The sequence below is a fragment of the Candoia aspera genome, chromosome 1 (assembly GCF_035149785.1).
Source record: "Candoia aspera isolate rCanAsp1 chromosome 1, rCanAsp1.hap2, whole genome shotgun sequence".
In the NCBI taxonomy this organism is placed as follows: Eukaryota; Metazoa; Chordata; class Lepidosauria; order Squamata; family Boidae; genus Candoia; species Candoia aspera.
In genome coordinates, this window is record NC_086153.1 from 170182139 (window position 1) to 170201813 (window position 19675).

Sequence of the window (19675 nt, forward strand, 5' to 3'; positions counted from 1 at the left end):
AGTACATCACAGGCATTTTCAGTATTGAAAGCTTATCTATATTTTTCTATGTCATATCAAAACTTATGAAACACATTTTATAACTTAATTTTAGAATCTGACTCGAACTATTTACTTATGTAGCTTCTACTGGCTATTTTTCTATTTCATTTCAGAGTAATGTGAGTTGTTTATGTACTGTCTGTAAGATGAGTAAATGATATTTGAGCAGGTAGACAGTGGAGATGTAAATTAACATAAAAGATACCAAATCACATAGAAATGGGAAAGTGGTGACCAGTACCACTGAATGTGTCCTCACTAGCCTGTGCTACGTGCAGATAGCTAGCAACAAAAGATACATGCATCTTACAACTGAATGTGGGGGGGGGAAATCTGGGTCTTGTTATTTTTCTTCCTCCTGTTGAAGTTAAGATGAAGAAACAGTTTCTTTTAAAAAAAAAGAAAAGACCAGGGATTTGTTTGTAAACATACAAATCAGAAGATGTCTATCATTCTTAGCTGCATTTAAGAATAAATTGCATCCCTGCGTTAAATTCTTTCTCAGGAAGGCTGCCATGCATCAGATCCTGTTTAATACTGCAAATTCATATTTGGATAACTTTATGGCAGAGCATTCAGTTGAGATTTCTCAATCTGAGCACTGAATTGCTTGCCTTATGTAGGCCATCTATACATGATGACAGGAACCATTTTTCTGATAAGCCTCACCACAACAGCTCTGGTTAGAGAATAGAACTAGAACTTCCCTTTCTAACTTGGTCAGTAAGTGGACATGAATGAGAAAGAATACTAATACACCATTTGGATATAATACATTACTTTCCACTAGTATTATCACCAATGGAATCATGTTGTGGCTATTTCCACAAAATCATTCCAATTAGTTTCTTTCCCCAGAAATCTAGAAGAAATAACAACTTTAATCTCATTATTGACAACTTAAACTTTGGGAGTGGGGAAAAAAACATGCTGCTAAAATAGAGTCCTGCTTTAAAACACAAGCTGAGATCAGACAACCCTATTCATCATGGTGACTAATTCTGCAATAACACTTAATCTTGCTGGGAAGAGCAGTGGTGGTCCCCCACTTAGGGGAGGTGTAGGAGATATTGAGGCAGGGGGTGCTGCTTTTCTGTAGCATGTCCTGGCCCTCTGGAATAGCTTCCCACTGGAAGTTATATATTAGTCCAACTTCGGCCAACTTCCAAAAGCTGTTGGAGCTATTCCTGAGAGCATTGGAGACTTGACACCTCTTTATGGATTGTTGTTTAGTTTTCCCATCTATTGTTGGAGATATGAAGCTAAATGGGGGGTATCACATTAATAAGACAGCTCACTGAGTATATCATGCTATGCCAGTGAGTACTAGTGTTCTAGCAGATACTTCCATGAGGGTTTACTGGGCTCTCCAACCCTCCAAACTTTGTTTTCTTCAAGATGCTTGAAAAATAACTAAATGGGCCTATGTCATACTGCAGAATCAAGGACCAACCTGTAGCATCAACTTTATTTACAAATGCTTCTGGGCCCCGGAAATGTAGGAGTAAGGTTGGATACTAAACAGCATGGTCTGTGTGAGTGTCTATTGAGACTCCACCTCTCCATTTTACCCACTGTTAATGACTGTTTTCTGACTACTGTAACCATATCCACTGTGGAGGCTCTTTTGCAAGGACACTCCAACAAGCTGTCCAAATTCCAAAGATGCCAATTGCCTATGTTCTAGCTGAGTGAATTCCAGTAGCTCTCAAAACTTTTTTTTCCCTGTTGCACACAGTTCTTCGAATTCCTACCAATCTCTGCTCAGCTAAAGTGCTACTTAATGTTCCTTAGGTGAAAGGAACTATGCATAGTTTGAGCATGGACTGGATTGATTCTTTAGTTTATTCGACATATTTGTAGAGAAATATTTGCTTGCTCCATAGATAGGACAATCCTATTATAGTATTCTTATCCTATATCGCAGAATCTTGCTCTGCGCAAGAGGAAAGAAGAACAAATTGTAGGCTCATAGCTGCAACTTTGGAGTGATTTAACATTAATCATGTCTTGCTAAAAAGTGGTCTTTGGAATGTATAAAAGTGGTCCTTTTTTTACTTATTCTGTTATTGCCTAGAAATACCCCAGATTCAATTACTATTTTATGACTGGGCTTCTTGGAGCCAACCCATCAAGCAATTTCCCTCCATCTGACACACAGTCCTCCCCACCCCACCCCCCAGCCAAAAGGGCCACAGGGTGCAGAGGTTGCTCTGTCTGTGAACAACCCAGGGAGGCAGTTGGCATTAAGCAGCACTCAGTGTTGCCACGATGCAAGTGGTAAGTTCATGTAAGTCTGTAAGATACTTTTCTTTGGTTCAGTATGTTTCATAATCTACAAAGTAGATTTTGTCCATGACTGGAATATTTTTACTGAAATATTCTTAATAGGCATGCGAAATCAGAGGCTATCATGTGTGGAGAGGAAGATTTATTTGAAAATGTTATTTTAGTGGATAAATAATTCCACTAATCATCAACCCTGTTCATTTCTCTCAGATGAAGAATGTCAATCCACTAAATAAATCTTGAAACAAACAAAAGCTTAGCTGAAACTTTTAAAAATTGCTGTAAGACTCTAACTCAGCAACTGGTCACTAAACTTGAGTTTTTGTCCATTTTCACTGTTCTTTCTGTCAGGAGCAGCAGTGCTGTTTTGTGGAAGTACAGTACTTTCAAGTATAATCATGAAGGTTGATTTACTGACTTCCAGATCAGTCTTTAGTTTCTTAATCATTTACGTGATAATCATTTGATAATCAGCCTAATCCATGTACAAGTTCTTTGTGAGGAAGTGTCAGCCTTGTGAGGTAGACCAGATAGGGAACATGACCAGATCAGCTAATTCTACTTTATTGTAAGGTCACATTAACAGAATCTTGAAAATCTGAAGGTACTTCTCTCCCCCAGTCCCCTCAAAACTAGGGAAGGTCTCTTCTGAGCCTCTTGCCACACCCACATTCCTGCTGCAGGCCAAGCTGCCTTTTATCGGACTGTTCCCTTGGTTGCACCTTATTGCCCTGTCTCCCAAGGCTATTCCCATATACCATTATAGGAAGGGTCCTTTGTATAGCTCTGGCAATTTGTGCTGTAGTATCTCAAATTGCAAACTGAAGTGGATTTATTATTAAACAAAGGTGATTACTGATCCCACTTGGAGAACCACTTCATGTGAACAAATTGCCAGGTCAAAACAACAGCATCCAGCCATGCTTTTTTAGAGCTACTGTTCTGCAAATAGCACATGTGAATTCACACATTCAAACTTTCATGACAAGGTCTTCATAACAATGTTTGCAACAATTCAATTAATAGTGTTTAATACTTTTCTAGCTGACATATGTTATGGCTAACCAAGAATTGATAGACTGGAGTGGGTTTCAAACATTATGTGGCATCTAGGCAGAGGTAAATAATGGCTCACATAACCTATGGCAACGGAAAGGGGTGAACCACTTCCACTAGAACAAACCATCAGACAGACAGGAAACATGAAGAAGATACTTGAAATGTCCTAAAGCAGATACTTTGTTCATACACATAAGAATTTCTGATTATTCCACGTTATGACTTGTGTGGAGAAAGAGAAGATATGATTCATTCTAAGTTTCATTTATTGTAATGAAGTATTCTTAACTGTCCTACTGAAATTTTATTGTATTAAATTATTTTTTATCATCTCCCTGAAGTCTTTTCTGGATTTTATATGGGAGTAATCCATGACTTGTAACACACAGTGCTTTGGAAGCCCCTTTCACATTTCTTAATGCCTGGCTAAAGAAACCATGTTAGTAGCCACTGCAGCAAACTGGAGCAAGCTTGCTTAAGAAATGGATAAGACAAAACCGCCCCTTCCCAGTGATTCTATTGACAAGGAACAGCAGGGGAACATAGCAACCTGGAATAAAATTGTGCATGGAATTATAAGTCTCTTACAACCCTTCTAGCCTCTTAACTGATCTTGGCTGGATTGTGTCCACAATGTGTGAACTTACTGATCATGAATATTTTTCTGCAATGATGCTTAGTGAAATAGCACTTTTCCACTCATTATCCTGATTAAAGGAGCAGGGAGCTGCCATAACAAAAGATCTTTAAAATAATACATAATTGATAGCAAATACCCAGTTTCATTAAATCTAAAAGGTTTCTTTAGGTAGATATTAAGGTTAGAAATGTTAGGGCCATATTGACAGCATTGCTACAAAATTCAGTTCTAACTTTGGGAAGGAAGTCTTGGAGAACTATGATTAAAGAATCCTTGAACGAGAATTATGGTTAGGCAAAAGTGGGCCCATACTTGAACTAAATATAATTATTGGTCCCACTTGGGACAGAGTCCAATCTTCAATTTTGGGCAGAAATCCATATGAAAGCATGCATGACAGATGGCTGCCCATTTTGTTTGAACACTCCAATGAAGGGGAATTTGTTTTCCTATATTTTAATCCATTATTGCTGCTCTGGCATGACAGAATGGTTTCTCTTTCCTTGAGTGACATCTGCTCAGATACCTGAAGAGATACTCTCACATCATCCTTGAGTCTTCTCAAGACTAAACATTCTAATTATTTCAATCTCTCTTCACAGGACTTGATATTTAGTCCCCTGATCATCCTCACTGGCCATTTCTGGACATGTTCCATGCTGTTTGAATTCTTCCAAAAGCCTACTGTCTAGAACTTAACACAGTACCTGTGGTGGGATCTGACCAATGAAAATAAAATGGAACAACTCTCTTCCATGATTTAAAAACTATACTTCTGTTTACAATATGTAGCCTAATATTACACTTGCCATTTTTGAAGCCACATCACATTGCTGACACTCAGTTTGCTATCCATCACTATTCCAACATATTTTTCAGAAGTACTGTTACCAGGCCAGGCATCCCTTGTTTGTACATTGTACATTTTGGTTGTTTTAGTGAATAACTTTGTCTTGTTAAATTTCAGTCAGCCAAAGAGCTCAAGTGGTGTCTGTACTGTATTCCTCTGATGCAAGAAACAAGAGCTCTAACAAATTTTTAAAAATAAATATTTGGACTGACATATTCCTTTGAGCTATCTCATAGCTCTGGACTCTATATAGTCCAAAAGCTCAATTACTTTGTACAGAAAAGTATATAATAAAAACATGTCTTAAATGGAAAACCCAGAACTGGATACCAATGAAGTAAAATTGTTAATTGTATTTCCTTTTCATGTCCTGTTTTTCTCTGACCTGTATGATATCCATTAACTACTATGGCAGATCACCAACTACTTGCAGAAATTACAATTAATGTTATAATGAGTTTGAAAAAAAATCTATCTAAAACCTGAAGGGTCTAGCATTTGATACTGTGTGTACATAATCAACCAAGTGATTATATCAGTAAGCATTGATTTGTCTTACCTTAAACTCCTCCAAGATTTTGTAACTTTTCCCATGGTATTCACAAAAGTTCTTTACTTCTTTGCATTCTGGACAGCAGCCATTGTGTTCTACTTTAGTACACTTTGGGTGGATTTTGGGACATTCTGGTTGGTCACAAACAGGCCCATCCTCGGTACAAACACATGGACAGTTGGAATGCCCAGGGAAAAAACGCTCCCCAAGTTTGTATACAAAACCACTGTCATCCACACATCCTTTCCCTCGATAGTCATCAAAAATCAGATTATTATCATTATTTGAAATCTGATCACCTTCATCAGCAGGGTAGTCTTCATGGTTGAAAGCAGCTGGGGTGACCAAAGAAGGAATTAGCAACAGAAAGATGTAGGCTTCATGAATATGAAGAGCCATCCCCCTCCTGAGCTTCTGAATATGGTGCTAATATCAGATATGTATGGATGCTTCCATGGAGAAGTCAATATGATGCACTGAAAACAAATATTAAAAAAAAAAAAATTTGAAACACATTTTTTAAAATGTATTTTCCCCTACTCTTTTGTGACACATCCATCTGCCAAGCTTTAGCTCATTGGAAATCCTGTCTTCTATCAACTCCTAAGAAAGCGAAGTAAACTTAGTCCATATTTCAGTCCTCTCTATAATAGTATAACAAACTGGAAAGCATGTACATAACCTGGATAATCTTAAAGTTGCACAGGCTCATTTCTGTTGCCAGGAGCTGTTGATTCATCTTCATTTGGATGGCATGTGCCTTGTGCATTTCAGTATTATAGTCAAAAGTGAAATGGAACAATAGTCTCACCAAATGAAAGCAACAGTGCAAATAATTTCCTTGCCTTATTTTTGATTCAAGCTTTTCTTCAAATTATATATTGTTGCAACTAGAAAAGTATAAGAAAATGTTACTCACATTTGATTGGTCATTGTGCCTGTTAGTTAAGTAAGATGAACTGATGCGTCTTGATATTAGTCAGGTTCTAAGCTAATTAACATATTGAATATTTATAATGTAAACATTTGCAAACCGGATCTAGTTTAAATTTGGATGGCTTGCACATTGGTTACTTACAGATATAGTTGCTTTTGTTTTGTGCTAAATTGCTGTAAATGAGTCTTTCAAAGCTGGGACTAAGACCAAAGACATTTCTTCCAACCTAGTTCAACTGTCCAACAACATAATTATGTGATGTATTTCATGAAAAATAAAGAGGTTAAAAGAAAGAGCATCCTGGAATTACATTTGATTTAAGATACTAATAGGTTTAATCATTTAAGCTAGCAGAATTTTTACATTGTATATTGTAATAGGTTCTTAGAACTGGTTTATGCTGGCTTTTTCTTAGAAAGACCTCCATTGTGCCCTCTAGGAGATTGATGTCACATCAAGATCCAGTAGTAGTTGCCCCTGCATGTCTTTGTTCACACTTGAATTTATTAGTTGATTTGTCTCCTCCTTTTACATTTTCTTGCTCTCTTTTTTTTAGGTTTGGGGAATGGCACTTCAACAATTATGAATATACCTTACTCAATCTATGCAATTCAAATCTAATAGATACACGCAATTTCTCAACAGGCCATGTCACTTCAGTTTCTTATACATCCATATGTGCATGGAGAACCCATAATTTACACCATGGTTAATTTGAAATTGAAGGAAAGCCTTGCTCTTCTGTGAGACATTACTTCTATTCTGCTGCTTTCCTATTGACTATACTCAATAGTGTACCACTCACATTGGAGTGTACAAGCTTACAATACTCTTGTATCACTCCTCTAACCAAAGATTTGAAGAATGACATGATAGGATTCCCTCTCTCTTATGAATTTGGACAGAAAAATATTTTATAATAAAATAATTATTTCTAACAAAAATTATAATAAAATGCTCTAGTGTCAGGTGATACTTTGATTAATTGTATATGAGGCATGCAACTACAAATTAAGCAATATCCTTGCCTATTTTGCTTGTCTAATACTATGGGGCCAATGTATTAGTGGTTAATATTACACTACTGTAGAGATTCCAATAGCAATAGAATATGTAATTCTCGTACAGGCATATGCAAAATATATATGCATTATTTACATATTTATAGCAATTTATTTATTATTTCACTGCCCAACAGAAATGGCTCAGAGAAAAAGGCAACCTTCATATCTTACAGAACTACTAAAACAATTTGGTTGACAAAGCAGGCTCTTAAAATGCTTCTATAAAGAAAGATTGGGTATTTCAAAAGCCTGCTGTCTCATGCTCTAGGTTATGATTTTACTACAATGGTAAATTTTACTGCACTTATGAGAGTCTTTGTTACAATCATAGTATTTTATTTCTCAGTGATACAAAATTGTTTAGCTTGTCTTTCAGATCTGAATAGACAGTAACTTGCATTCTACAGGTAGGCTTCAGTCTGCCATGCTTAAAACTGAGGAAACTTAAAAAATTATAGCAAATTCAAAAGAAGCTATTTATTATAAGGACAGCAAGGATCAATCAATTTAGTCAGGCATTTGAGTAAAAGCAAAACACATATCAGAAAGAGGTACAATATTTCTCTGCAGTAGTTGATCATCCAAAATATTTGCTTCCAATTTATAAATCTTTATTTTGATAGAAAATAAATGGGATGATGAAAGCCCCTTGGTTAAAAATCAAACAAGCAAACATACACAATTTAGATTTTTTTTCCTAATAGGAGATATTAAGGTAATATCAAATGCTTGGGAAGTCAAAATCCCTTTCTCTTGAAAAATGTGCACTTACCTACTCAGAGTGAATGGTAGGAAGAGTCACAAACCACAATGGATTCGTACTTCAGCAATGTAGTAGAAAAAAACTCTTCTTAATTATATTGGTAAGGGAGAATCTTGGAAAATCCTTTTTCCTATCACAGAAGGAAACCATATCACAGAAGAAACCCAGCAGATACCCAAGAGATGTAAGCTTTAACCCTCTGTTCAGAATTCAAAGCAATCAGTCATAAAAGGGTCCAACGATGAGATTGCTTGATACAAAATCAGAGTCCAAAACAAAACAATAAAAACAAAATATAAAGGAATCATTGTTCCAGGTGTCTTTTTAAAAATCTCCTTATTTCCTTGGTTGCAGTCTTCAGGTCAACCAAACAATAAAATTAAAAAAAAAAATCCCACCAAATCACTATTTTCTGTATATCAGCAAAAAGGCACACAAGGGTGGAGAATATGCTATGCTTCCAGTTCGAGAAACAGCAACAGCATGCTAGAGCTCAGAGCCAATCCAGACTGAAATGCAGTCAGCAGCACCATCATGCTATGCTGCTTTCTAGGGGCTCTTCCCCAGATAAGCAGTGGGGTTCATGTGGCTCTTAATCACAATAACAACTTTCAGCAAGGTTCAGTATCCTGGATAGCAGCAGCTCAGCAGCTGTTCCTCCGGAGGGCATTCCATCAAGCAGTTGGAAACCTTCAGCACCACGGACAGCAGCCTATGACTCTCATTTTGCATCATGCAGGCAGAACGTGCCGCTCCTCTGAGCAACCCCCCCCCCCCACTCCAATCCGATGCATCTGCTCAGTGGAATTAGATCTATCCTTAGACACTTTCCTTAAAGGTATTTTTTAATGCGTCTTAAATATTATCTACATCTGATGATCCCCTTCAGTTAAAAAAAACTGCTGATTTTCAAGGCACTAGGATCAGACTGCAGGACTACGTTACAGGAAGTGGAAGTAGGTAGACTGAAGCTTTCTGCATTTACTGAATGATTTGGCAAAGGTAACAGTCAAGGCATTGGTTTGATTCTTGCCTTGCTATCATGCAGAATTATTTTTTCATAAAAGTACCACATCCAGTACATGTGAGTCTGTGTGTGCTTGTGTATGTATGCATATTTTTTGTGTTACATGGAGAAATATTGAGCACCTCCCCCCCCCAAAAAAAACCTCTTTTCAGAGGCGGTAACAAGTTAAATATTTTATTATTTTCACAAAAGGAGACATCCAGTTACAGCTTTTGCTATAATAACTTGAAAAGGGGTGGGGGTAGGGGTCCTCTGCAGTTCATGTTTTCTGTCATTAGATGTCAATATAAAGCTATTTCTCCAGGAAAATGGCAAATGATGTATATTTTAATGCATATTTAAAGCCACAAAGAAAGATACAAGAAAAAGTTCAGATTTTTTTTTCCATTTAAGTAGGATATAGAGATTTCATATCTCATATAATTGCTTTATTTCAGATGTTTATTCCAGACAAGTGCATTATAAGCCACCTCCAGTGCTATGAGACTTCTCTAAATAGTGGTCTCAATTCCAAATACGAACAGTACCATCAGAACCCCCTGAAATTAGATGTTCTGCCTTGTGATCAAATATCACACTCTGAACTTCATCTTCATGGCCCAATAAGCTGGAAAGATGCCCCGATTTGAGCTCCAAAGTCTTAACGGTTCCGTCGTTGCTTGCAAGAGCCACAATACGACCTGTAATATGAAGTAAAGAGGTTTGGAAGATGGCAAAGCAACTCTGTCAGTGCAGTGTTTGAGATAAATGATTCTCTTAATTTGTAACTTTCTGTATACAATGATGAACTCGGATAATCCTGTGCTTTTTTGAAAAAGGCAAGGCAAACCAGTATTAAAATATGATCACTCTTCATAAATAACGAACCTGTGAATTTCATTTTGCCATTCAAATAGAGAACTAGGAGAGGATTGATTCATCTTGAATTCAGCGCTAAGGAAGCAAAACTGAACTGCTCTTCGATGAAAACAATTATTTAGATCCATTTCAATCAAGTGTATGCCAGATCTGATGCCTAAATAGCTTTGAAGTTCTCTGCCAAAAGGGGACTGGATGGGGGTGGGGGGAGGACTCTGTCAGGAAAGTACCTGGCTGACATTTTGAATGATTCTGATAATATCTGCCTTGGTATTTTACTTGACCATCTCTGTGAGTGAATAACTAGTGATGTGGTGGTTCTCCATTTCTCTGCAAAGTTAGTTTCAGATAGCAATAATGAGGGCCTTCTGCTCAACTGCATGAGTTTTGAGCTATGAGTTCTGAAGGTTGCATCTGAACCCCCACATCCCTTTAACAGTTAAATGAAAGCACTAAATAAAGTCATCTTTGTATTTGAAATAAGTATAACCAGTATGCTGATTATATTTATCTCTATTTCTTTGTATCATCCAAATCAGAATGTACGGAATCACTGTTTGTGTAGATGCTGAACTATTTTCTGGAGTTGAAACAGGATGGATGAAGGCCAACAAAACGAAGCTAAACTCGGACAAGATGGAGGCACTCTTGGTAAATAGTTCTACTTCAACACATCCAGGGATCCAGGGGAATCCATCACCACCACAATCAATTTACTCTTCCTCTTAGGAAATTCTTTCTAACAATCAGAATCTGCTTTTCTGTAACCTGTTCTGCACTCAGGAGTAATAAAGAACAGGATTAGGCTGTCTTCCATGCATCATTCTTTCAGGTACTTGAAGAATGCTATCATATTATCTCTCAGTCTTGTCTTCTTAACACTATATATTCCCAATTCCTTCAATCTCTCTTCATATGACTAAGTTTCTAGTCCCTTGATTATTCTTGTTGCCCTTCTTTAAACCTTGTTTGAACCCTCCTTCAAATGTGATGCTCAGAACTTGACACAATTCTTGAATTGAAGCCTGGCCAAAGAGGAATAAAACAGAATCACACCCCTATGAATTACAAATTCTATTCTGCTGATGTAGCCTACAGTTGTATTTCTCTTATTTACAGACAGATCACATTGACTCATATCCATAGTCATATTTCCAAGCAATGGCTTCCATGGTCTGCTTCACAAGTATTTTGCCAAGCCAGGTATCCCAAATTCTATACCCATGTATCTGATTTATATTCCAATAGCACAATTTTGCACTTATCTATTGAATCCATCCCATTATTCTCAGCCCATTTCTCTAAACCTACAATGCAGTTTTGAATTTATTTATATCTTCTGGGGAATTAGGTATCAATTTTTATGCAAATTGGATAATCATTCCCTCCACCTATTCACTCAAGTGAACCAGGAAGGCCAAGATTGAAGCTTGTGATAGTCCATCATTACTGATTTTTGAGTCAGACATATATCCACTTAATTGTCGTGCTGTTCAGCCCATTCATACAGAGTTTGCTTGCTAATCAGAATATTATGAAAGCTATTTTGTGGCAGAACTGTAACTTTGGAATGATGTACTGATAGTTGATGCCAATTCCATATTTTCTTCAATGCCAAATTTAAAAGGTCCTGTTTGTTCAGATACTTTACAAAATGTTAATGTTTGGATTAAAATTTATTTTAAATCAATATTGTGTTGTTTGTTTTGTAGGAAAGCCTTTTTGGTTTAGTGTTGTTGACATTGGCTCTTGGTATTTAAAATGTTACTTAAAAATAACTATATGCACATCATCTGGTAACCCAGATTATGCTCTTAGTAAAATCAATAAATAAAATCATACATGCATAGATATTTCTATCAACCTGCAAGGACTGGAAAGACACAGGTTAATGGCTTTATTTTTCTCAGGAATCATCACAATGATCAAGAAGCTATTATAAGAACTGAATTTGGACACAGTGGTTCATCACTGGGAATGGAGTGAGACAAGGATACATATTGTTCCTGAAGCTGTTTAAAGTATATAGTGAATATTACACTGGCAAAGCTGGAAGAATTGACAGCTGGAATCAAAATCAGAAGTCAAAACACAGACAAATTGAGATACACAGATGACATGGCTTTATTAGCCAAGAACAAAGAAGACTGAGAAGAGCTCATTGTGAAAGTAAAAATAGAAACTCTGTACTTAATGTTAAACAGTAAAAGGTAATGCTAACCTATATTGAGTGAGATGGGCAATGACCAAATTTGAAATATAAATAAATAAATATAAATATATGTTTAGTGGGTTTACAACTGATGGCAAATAAAGAACTAATAAAGATAGGCAGTGTACAGGAGAAGTAAACAGGAGATTAATCCTAAGGTGGAAGGCAATAAAAACTTACGTAACATCATAAGAATAAGGATATTTCAATGGCAACAAATATCAGAATAGGTTATTTATTTATTCATCAAATTTTGCCACCGCCCATCTCCCCTCAAGAGAGGGACTCTGGGCAGTTTACAATAGCTAAAGCAATAGCCTTTCATGTGGCTATGAAAGCAGGATTCTGAGAAAGAAGAGAAAAAAGTTAGATCCCTTTGAATTACAGATTTGAAGGTGATTAGTAAGAATAGCAAGAAAAATCAATCGATCAGTCCTCTCTGCTCCCTTGAAGCACTGATCAGCAAACATAAACTCACATACTTAGGCATATGATTTGAGTGAATATTGGACTAGAAAAATGATTATTCAGCTTGAAGGAAGAAGAAGGGGAAGGTAACAGACAAAGCAGAAGGATCAAAATAATGAAGAAGAATAGAAGAATACCCTTGGAAGATTATTGCTGGAAAATCTGTCTATGTGGTCACCAGTTTGAACTTAACTGCAGTGTAAGGTTTTGTTTTGTTCCCACTGAAATCAATGAACTTTTATTCGTATTTAAGTTGTGTTTTTTATTGACATCAGCTAATGTCACTGAGATCCTGTTTAGTGTCTTCTCTATTTTAATATTTTTATCCTAGGGATTTATTCTATTCTCCTGATTGGTATTTCAGTATTAAAACTGAAAAGGAAGATAGAATAGTTACATTTTTAAACAACACAATGCTAAAATCCAGTTGCATATTTTTGCAGTTGGAAGAAATAATAAGTAAGTAAACTGAATAATGATGACAACAGGGAAGGCATACAGAATAAGGAAGGGGCAGGGAAATTTAATTTAGATTTTAATTTTTGTGGGAGTTTAAGTACATTTAGAAGTACTTTTAATTACAAGTTACAAGTACTTTTAGAACAAATCTGCAAATCTTAGGTGAAGAATATGGATATTTGTAAAGTATCACTTCATTGAGACCTTTTTATAAAACTTGGGTTGCTTTGCCTAGAATGTCTGACTCAGGCAAAATCTCTGTGATTATCAAGGTGTCTAAATAGCAGATGTGAACATTGGCTTCTCTTTGTTGACAGAAATATTATTGTTAGGGCTGTGCAGTGCTTTGTATTCAAAGGCAGAAGGGTTCTTTGGTCTGCGCAGAGTGTGAAGATTTCCCCCTAGGATTGTTCAGCAACCATGTGATCTCAGGGAAAGGCACAGCTTTTTTAAGGAGCTGCAGACAGGTGTTGCTACATTCATGAACCATGTGCTCCATAGCATGTTTTGGCCTTTGAACCCAAAGCACTATACAGTGAAACACAAAGATTTCGCTTGCATCTAGATTCTAAGCAATTGAAGAGACCACAAGAAATATTTGTTAATTCTATAATATTTGGTAGTGGTCTAATATTCTTCCAGGTTTTCAGCCAATGATATGGGTTTTCTGTTATTTACTCTTTACAGTAGGTTTTTGGACAATGCATTTAACCTTGTGAAAATATGGTGAATTAAGTTTTTATTTTTGAAACATTGTACTAATAGATTTAATTAAAACATACATTGCATTCAAGTGGATTAGAAATAAACTATGACACATAAAAATGCATACTTAAACTGAATTCTTCCACTGAAATGAAAGGGAAAAACTTGAAAATTATGACTGAAATTCTGTCAGAAATATTAAATGTACAATTACTATTAAATCTGACTGTATGATCAAATGGGCAAAAAAATTTGGATATAATATGCTTGATCAATGGGAGAACATGTGGAACAAAGGTTTGAAATTCATGCTGAATTACAATTTGAAAGAGAATTTTTACAAAATGATGTATCGCTGCTATCTAACACCAGATAAGTTGTCCAAGATGTATAAAGGGGTATCAAATGTATGTTGGAAATGCTCCCAAGGCGAAGGTACTTTTTATCACCTTTGGTGGACTTGTGGGAAGGCCAAGAAATATTGGGAGCAAATATGAATTACAATTCAAAAGACTGTTAAAGTGAATATACAGTTGAAACCAGAACTTTTTCTTTTTGGCTTGATGGATCAACAACTTGAAAGAAAATTTGGGACTCTGTTTCTGTATATGATAACAGCAGCAAGACTTTTGTACGTGCAAAGATAGAAAGATGCACAAATTCCCACAGTGGAAGAATGGATGGTGAAATTATTTGAGTTGGCAGAGATGGCAAAATTGACAGCACTGATAAGAGGCAATACTGTGACTGGATGTGTTTCTATGTGGAAACCGCTTCTGGACCATTTGCTTGTAACTGAAAAAAAATGAAGTTTTGGTTTTGGGCTTTGATGATTAAATTGTTATTTTGATAGAAATAATATTTATTAAGGTTTAGTTAAGAGTTAAGAGATCGAAGTATCAAGATTTGTATTCATATCTATGTTGGAGAAGGTCAGAAGTCACTTCCTTTGTATTTCTTTCTAGTTATTTCTGCATTTTTAGTTCTTTTTTCTTTTAGTTCTTTCAAGCTTTTCTATACTTTGTATTTTATCTGTATTTTAAAACTCTATTAGAGTTTTTATAACCCCTCCTCCATTAAATCCATTCATTTATCTGCATGCATCTGAACATACAGTACTCAGACAATCTAAAATTAAAATTAAAGCAGTTTGTTCCTGCAAAGATGTCTCTGCCAGAAAGCCTAAATGATTATATCAAAGCTAAAATTGTTAAAAAAGTATGGGAGAAATGCTTCTTCTAAAACAAAAAAAACTAAAAGACCAGTTTAAATAATATCTGAAGTTAAATCTTGGTCACTAAGAGAAGCTTGAGATCCAATTTTCCCCTAAGCTAAAATGTCCCTTTCTGCATGATATAATATTTGCAAGTTAAATCAGAATATAGCAGCTATATATACAGTAAAGACATAGCTAGACTAGTGCAAGGAGATGCTAAGAAATTAGGAACTGAGCCACAAGCAAAGGATTTGGCTGCCTATCTTGGTATGTCCACACCAAAAGGGAACCATTCATCCTTCATGTATATGAATTTGTTCACTAAGCTACAATGTTTTGCATCTGTCAATTGAATAACATAAATAACTTCTTTGCTCAGTAACAGAAAAGTGAATAGGTGAGGAAGAGAAGTGAAATGAAAAGTCTCAGAATGGGAACTTCTCTTTTCCATTACCTTTTATGTCAACACTGGTCTCCTTGCTCTTCATAATTCATTTGTTACAATGTAAATTCCCTCCATCCTTTCCTTCAGAAAGAGATTTTCTTCTTGAGGGGAGTGGGAACAAAATGGGATTGTACTGTTGTCTTAAAATCTTTTCAAAATTATCAGCCCTGCCCCCCATGATTTTTGAAATAATAATGTAAACTATATTTACTAAAGGTCCATTTCCATGTTCCTAAAAATAATACATTTATGAAATGTGTAAAGGGCATAATATATGTTCAGAGGACTGAACCACTACCATACAAACTGTCATAATTCTGCTTTTACCTGCCTTCTAAGTAGTGTTCACTTTGAGTTTGTATTTTTTTTGTAAAATCTTCTATAGAATAAGGAATACATTTCAACTCTTTTATGGTCCACATACAGACTGCAATCCCACAAACAACCTTCAGCAAGGACAGGACACAGGCCTTCTTCATTACTGACTATCGTTTAAGGGAAAATCATCTGTGATGACTGAAGATCAACTGTTCATATTCTTCCCTCTACATTTTTAATCCAGTGGTAATGCCAGTTTTTATTCTTCACCTTTCGTCTGAATGAATGTGTCACAGTTGGCTGGGTTCATACAACTTATTAAGCAAAAACTAAACAAAATACAATAGTTTGCTGCTATTGCTACAGGCTGTAAAATGCAGTAAAAATAAAAATCTTTCAAGCACCAGGAATCAAATCTATCTAATGTTTAGTAAAAAAAAGTCCCTACAATATTGCTAATAACCCATGCATAGATTTTGAACAATGAGGACACATACATTACAGTTTCCACTTATAATCTAAGATAGTCTAGCCAAGGTAAGTTTCCCATCTTGAAACAACTTAACTGAAAGCTACTGTTGAATGATTGCTTAAGAAAACCTACTCAAGTCGAATTTGTTGAGTTGCTAAAAGCCAAACTGCCTATAGTAGAAAGAATACAACCAGCCTTTGTCACAGAAATTTACAGGTTTTTTTTCAATATTACTTTTTAACATCCATTTAAGGCTTAACAGTTCTTAGAAGATTCTTAACTGAAATAACCTATTGGTTTGCCTAGGGCACTGATAGGTGATATAATCTGTCTTTATACTCCACTGCATACCCGGAACACAGCTGAAGCGTACCCTTCAGTTTTACATGAAGGTACAGTATCCCTCCGATAGCCATCCCTGATTTTAAAAGGTAGCTGAGGCACATTCCAGTCATTACCTTAAGTGGCTGGCATTCAGGACAGTTTTGTACTCTTTCCTTCTCTATGTCTAAATTTATCACTTTCCTAACATACCCGTCAGGAATTAATTCTCCCAGGAATAACATGCACAGACACTGTGTATCTCAGAATGCCAACTACTACAGAATGAATGATAGGGGAAGGCTGTGATTTTTCAGCCCTTTCAATGTGCTGCTGATTCTTGGAGACAAGATGCTGGACTACATGAGCTCTTGGTCAAATCCAGCAACACTATTCTCATGTTTTTGCAACTGGCAGTGAAGAAGATGGGAAATTAAGTCTGTTCATCTTATTACATGAGCTTGCTGTGGCTCTCCAGGGTTTCAGAAAGACTCTCTGTCCTACATGGAACTAACGAAATTAAACCTGGGGTTTTTATATTCATATTCTGGATATGAATCTGTACTGGATCAGTACATTCTGGAATATATGGAATGGGATGGATTACAGACAGTGTACATCTGAAGCATGACTTCTACAGCTTAATTTGCTATTGGATTTTAATGCTTTGGTAAGTGAATCAGGTGATGCTGAGTATTAGGTCACAATCTAGGGAAAGATAGGTGGGACAAAATGCCTGCAAGCATGGCGATTAATCTACAGGTCCTTTTTTGCAGATAAAGTCACTCATATCCTCTCAGGGTTGAATGCTGGTTGGGCAGAATTCAATGGTAAACAAGGTGACATCCTGTTAGAGGTTTGGCCCCAGAAGTCATAAAACCTCTTTCTGGGCCTTTTCCTCTGTCATGGGTTGTAAAGGAGGGAGGGGGGCGACTTGATTGATGTGAGAGAGAGCTGGAAACATCACAGAGTCAGCAAGAATTAGAAACTTCACAGACTCAGCAAGTCGACACCAGAATACTGGGGCTAAAGTGTTATCTGCCAACAGACAGTGAAGAATGTTGCTGAAGCTCATGTGGTAAAACTGAAAGCAGTTGTAAATATTCAATTTCAAATGAAGGCGGGGACTTGGGTCTAATAAAAGAAGAGGACGGGGGAAATACAATTACTTGAGTCTTTAAATGCAGAGGGTGATGGCACTGTATCTTTCAATAAACGAAATACTTTACTGAGACCAAACTGGTTCCAGAGAGATTTCTTACTATTGGGATGTCTGAACCCATGTTCCTCACACATCCTATGATGTTATCTGGGATTCTTCTCAACTTGTGGAACCCAAAGAAGCAGATAGAAAACTGCAATTTGAACTTCAATACCTGCGCACTGGTTCATGCCCCTCCTAGCTCCTTCAGTATGAATGGCTGGATCTAAGAGGTTAGCAATGCTTCTTTGATGGAGGGGACATCTGCTTTGATGGAGACAGTTGTGTGCCCTCTCAATCATCACTGTGTCCAACTGTGTTTGAAAACTTTTACATTGCCAAAAGCCAAAAAAACAGAAGATCTTAGAAGAGATGTCTGGTTCCTTTTCAGGATTCAGATCCAATCATGGGACATAAACAGCCTTGGTAACTCTCGTAGATGAGTTCCTAGTGGTTAATAGGTATCTGGGCACTCCAGTAACACTGGCCCTGGTAGTTATCCTGGATGGGATCATGACTCCCTGGGTTCACGCCTCCTGCTCAGATAAAAGATGGGAATTGTGCTCAGGGAGGTCTTTGCCCAGCTTCAGCTGATGTACCTGTTATGATCTTCCCTGGACCAGGATGGACTTCAGTAACTCATGTCCTGATCACCATCTGGATAGATGACTGCAGTGCACTCTAAGTGGGGCTGCCTTTGGAGACAACTAGACCTGCCACTGGAACAAGACTACTGACAAAACAACACTACCACTATAGAAATATGTCTATATTAAAGTTGCTACATTGGTTGCCAATAGGTTTGTGGTCCCAATTCAAAGGGCCAGTTGTTATTTTTAAAGGCCTAAATGGTGACTTGCCACAGCTGGATCCGCTTTTCCAGCCTGGTCATCAAGAGACTACCTGCTGGACGTTTTCCCTCTTTGTGAGAGAGAAAGCAAGCCTTCTCTGTAGTAGTTCCCACATTGGGGAATACTCTCCACCCAGAAGAATGTGCAGCCCCCATTCTTACTGCAATTCTGCAAATCACTGATTTCAACATACCTTCAGGTTTTCTCTTGGCTTTCTTTTTGTGCTTGCTATTGAGTTGATCTAGCTATTCATTATTATATTTTTTCTTTTTTCTTTGATGTTGTATACTGCCCAAAGTCCTTTGGTATCGAGATATAAGTACTGTAAAATAAGCAAGACATTCACACATGCAAACACATGCACAAACACACATCTACACATACACCCAAACATTCTAAACACAAATTTTCCTTCTATAATATGACTTTTTTGTTGGAGGACATTTTTCAGATAGATTAGGTTTTAAATTCTGCTATATATCTTATTACTTAATGACTATACAAGATGTTTCATTTTAAAGCATTATAGTTCAAATGTATATCATAAATTTGCAGTCAAGGTACATTTAAAAGGGGATGCACAAGACATCCAGAGTTTAATACAACATTTGATTGAGGTATTAAAAAGGTAAAGACACCCTTGAGGTAACCTCAGCTCATGATGACTTCATCCATGGAAGCATTAAGGAAGTGGTTTGTCATTGCCTATTTCAGGGATTATTTTTTAAATTCCCAGCCTAACCAACAACCCTGGAAGGACCCTATTCAAGCTGTAACCAAGCCACATTCTGCTTAGTTTCCACGATCAGCCAAGTTTGGCTAGAGGCTGCCACCTGTCGAAATTATTGAGACATTAATGCAAATAAATAAAGATGTAATTAGTCTCATTTTCTATATTTAATTATATTAGAGCGTATTGTCAATG

At 36.6% G+C, this 19675-nt stretch overlaps 2 protein-coding genes across 2 annotated transcripts in view; both read right to left on the reverse strand.

The window, feature by feature from the left end:
* The window catches only part of VWC2L (von Willebrand factor C domain containing 2 like), an 89796-nt gene extending 81493 nt beyond the window's left edge, over positions 1-8303 (reverse strand). Inside the window, exons 1-2 of the mRNA XM_063291682.1 lie at positions 8207-8303; positions 5440-5909 (exon numbers count right to left, since the gene is read on the reverse strand). Coding sequence (XP_063147752.1) covers positions 5440-5832 — 393 coding nt within the window. The 5' untranslated portion in view covers positions 5833-5909; positions 8207-8303. The remainder of the gene's footprint in view (positions 1-5439; positions 5910-8206) is intronic.
* A 1081-nt stretch (positions 8304-9384) lies between these two features.
* SPAG16 (sperm associated antigen 16) overlaps positions 9385-19675 on the reverse strand; it is a 298090-nt gene continuing 287799 nt past the window's right edge. Inside the window, exon 17 of the mRNA XM_063317912.1 lies at positions 9385-9904. Within this exon, the coding sequence (XP_063173982.1) occupies positions 9729-9904 (176 nt within the window). The 3' untranslated portion in view covers positions 9385-9728. The remainder of the gene's footprint in view (positions 9905-19675) is intronic.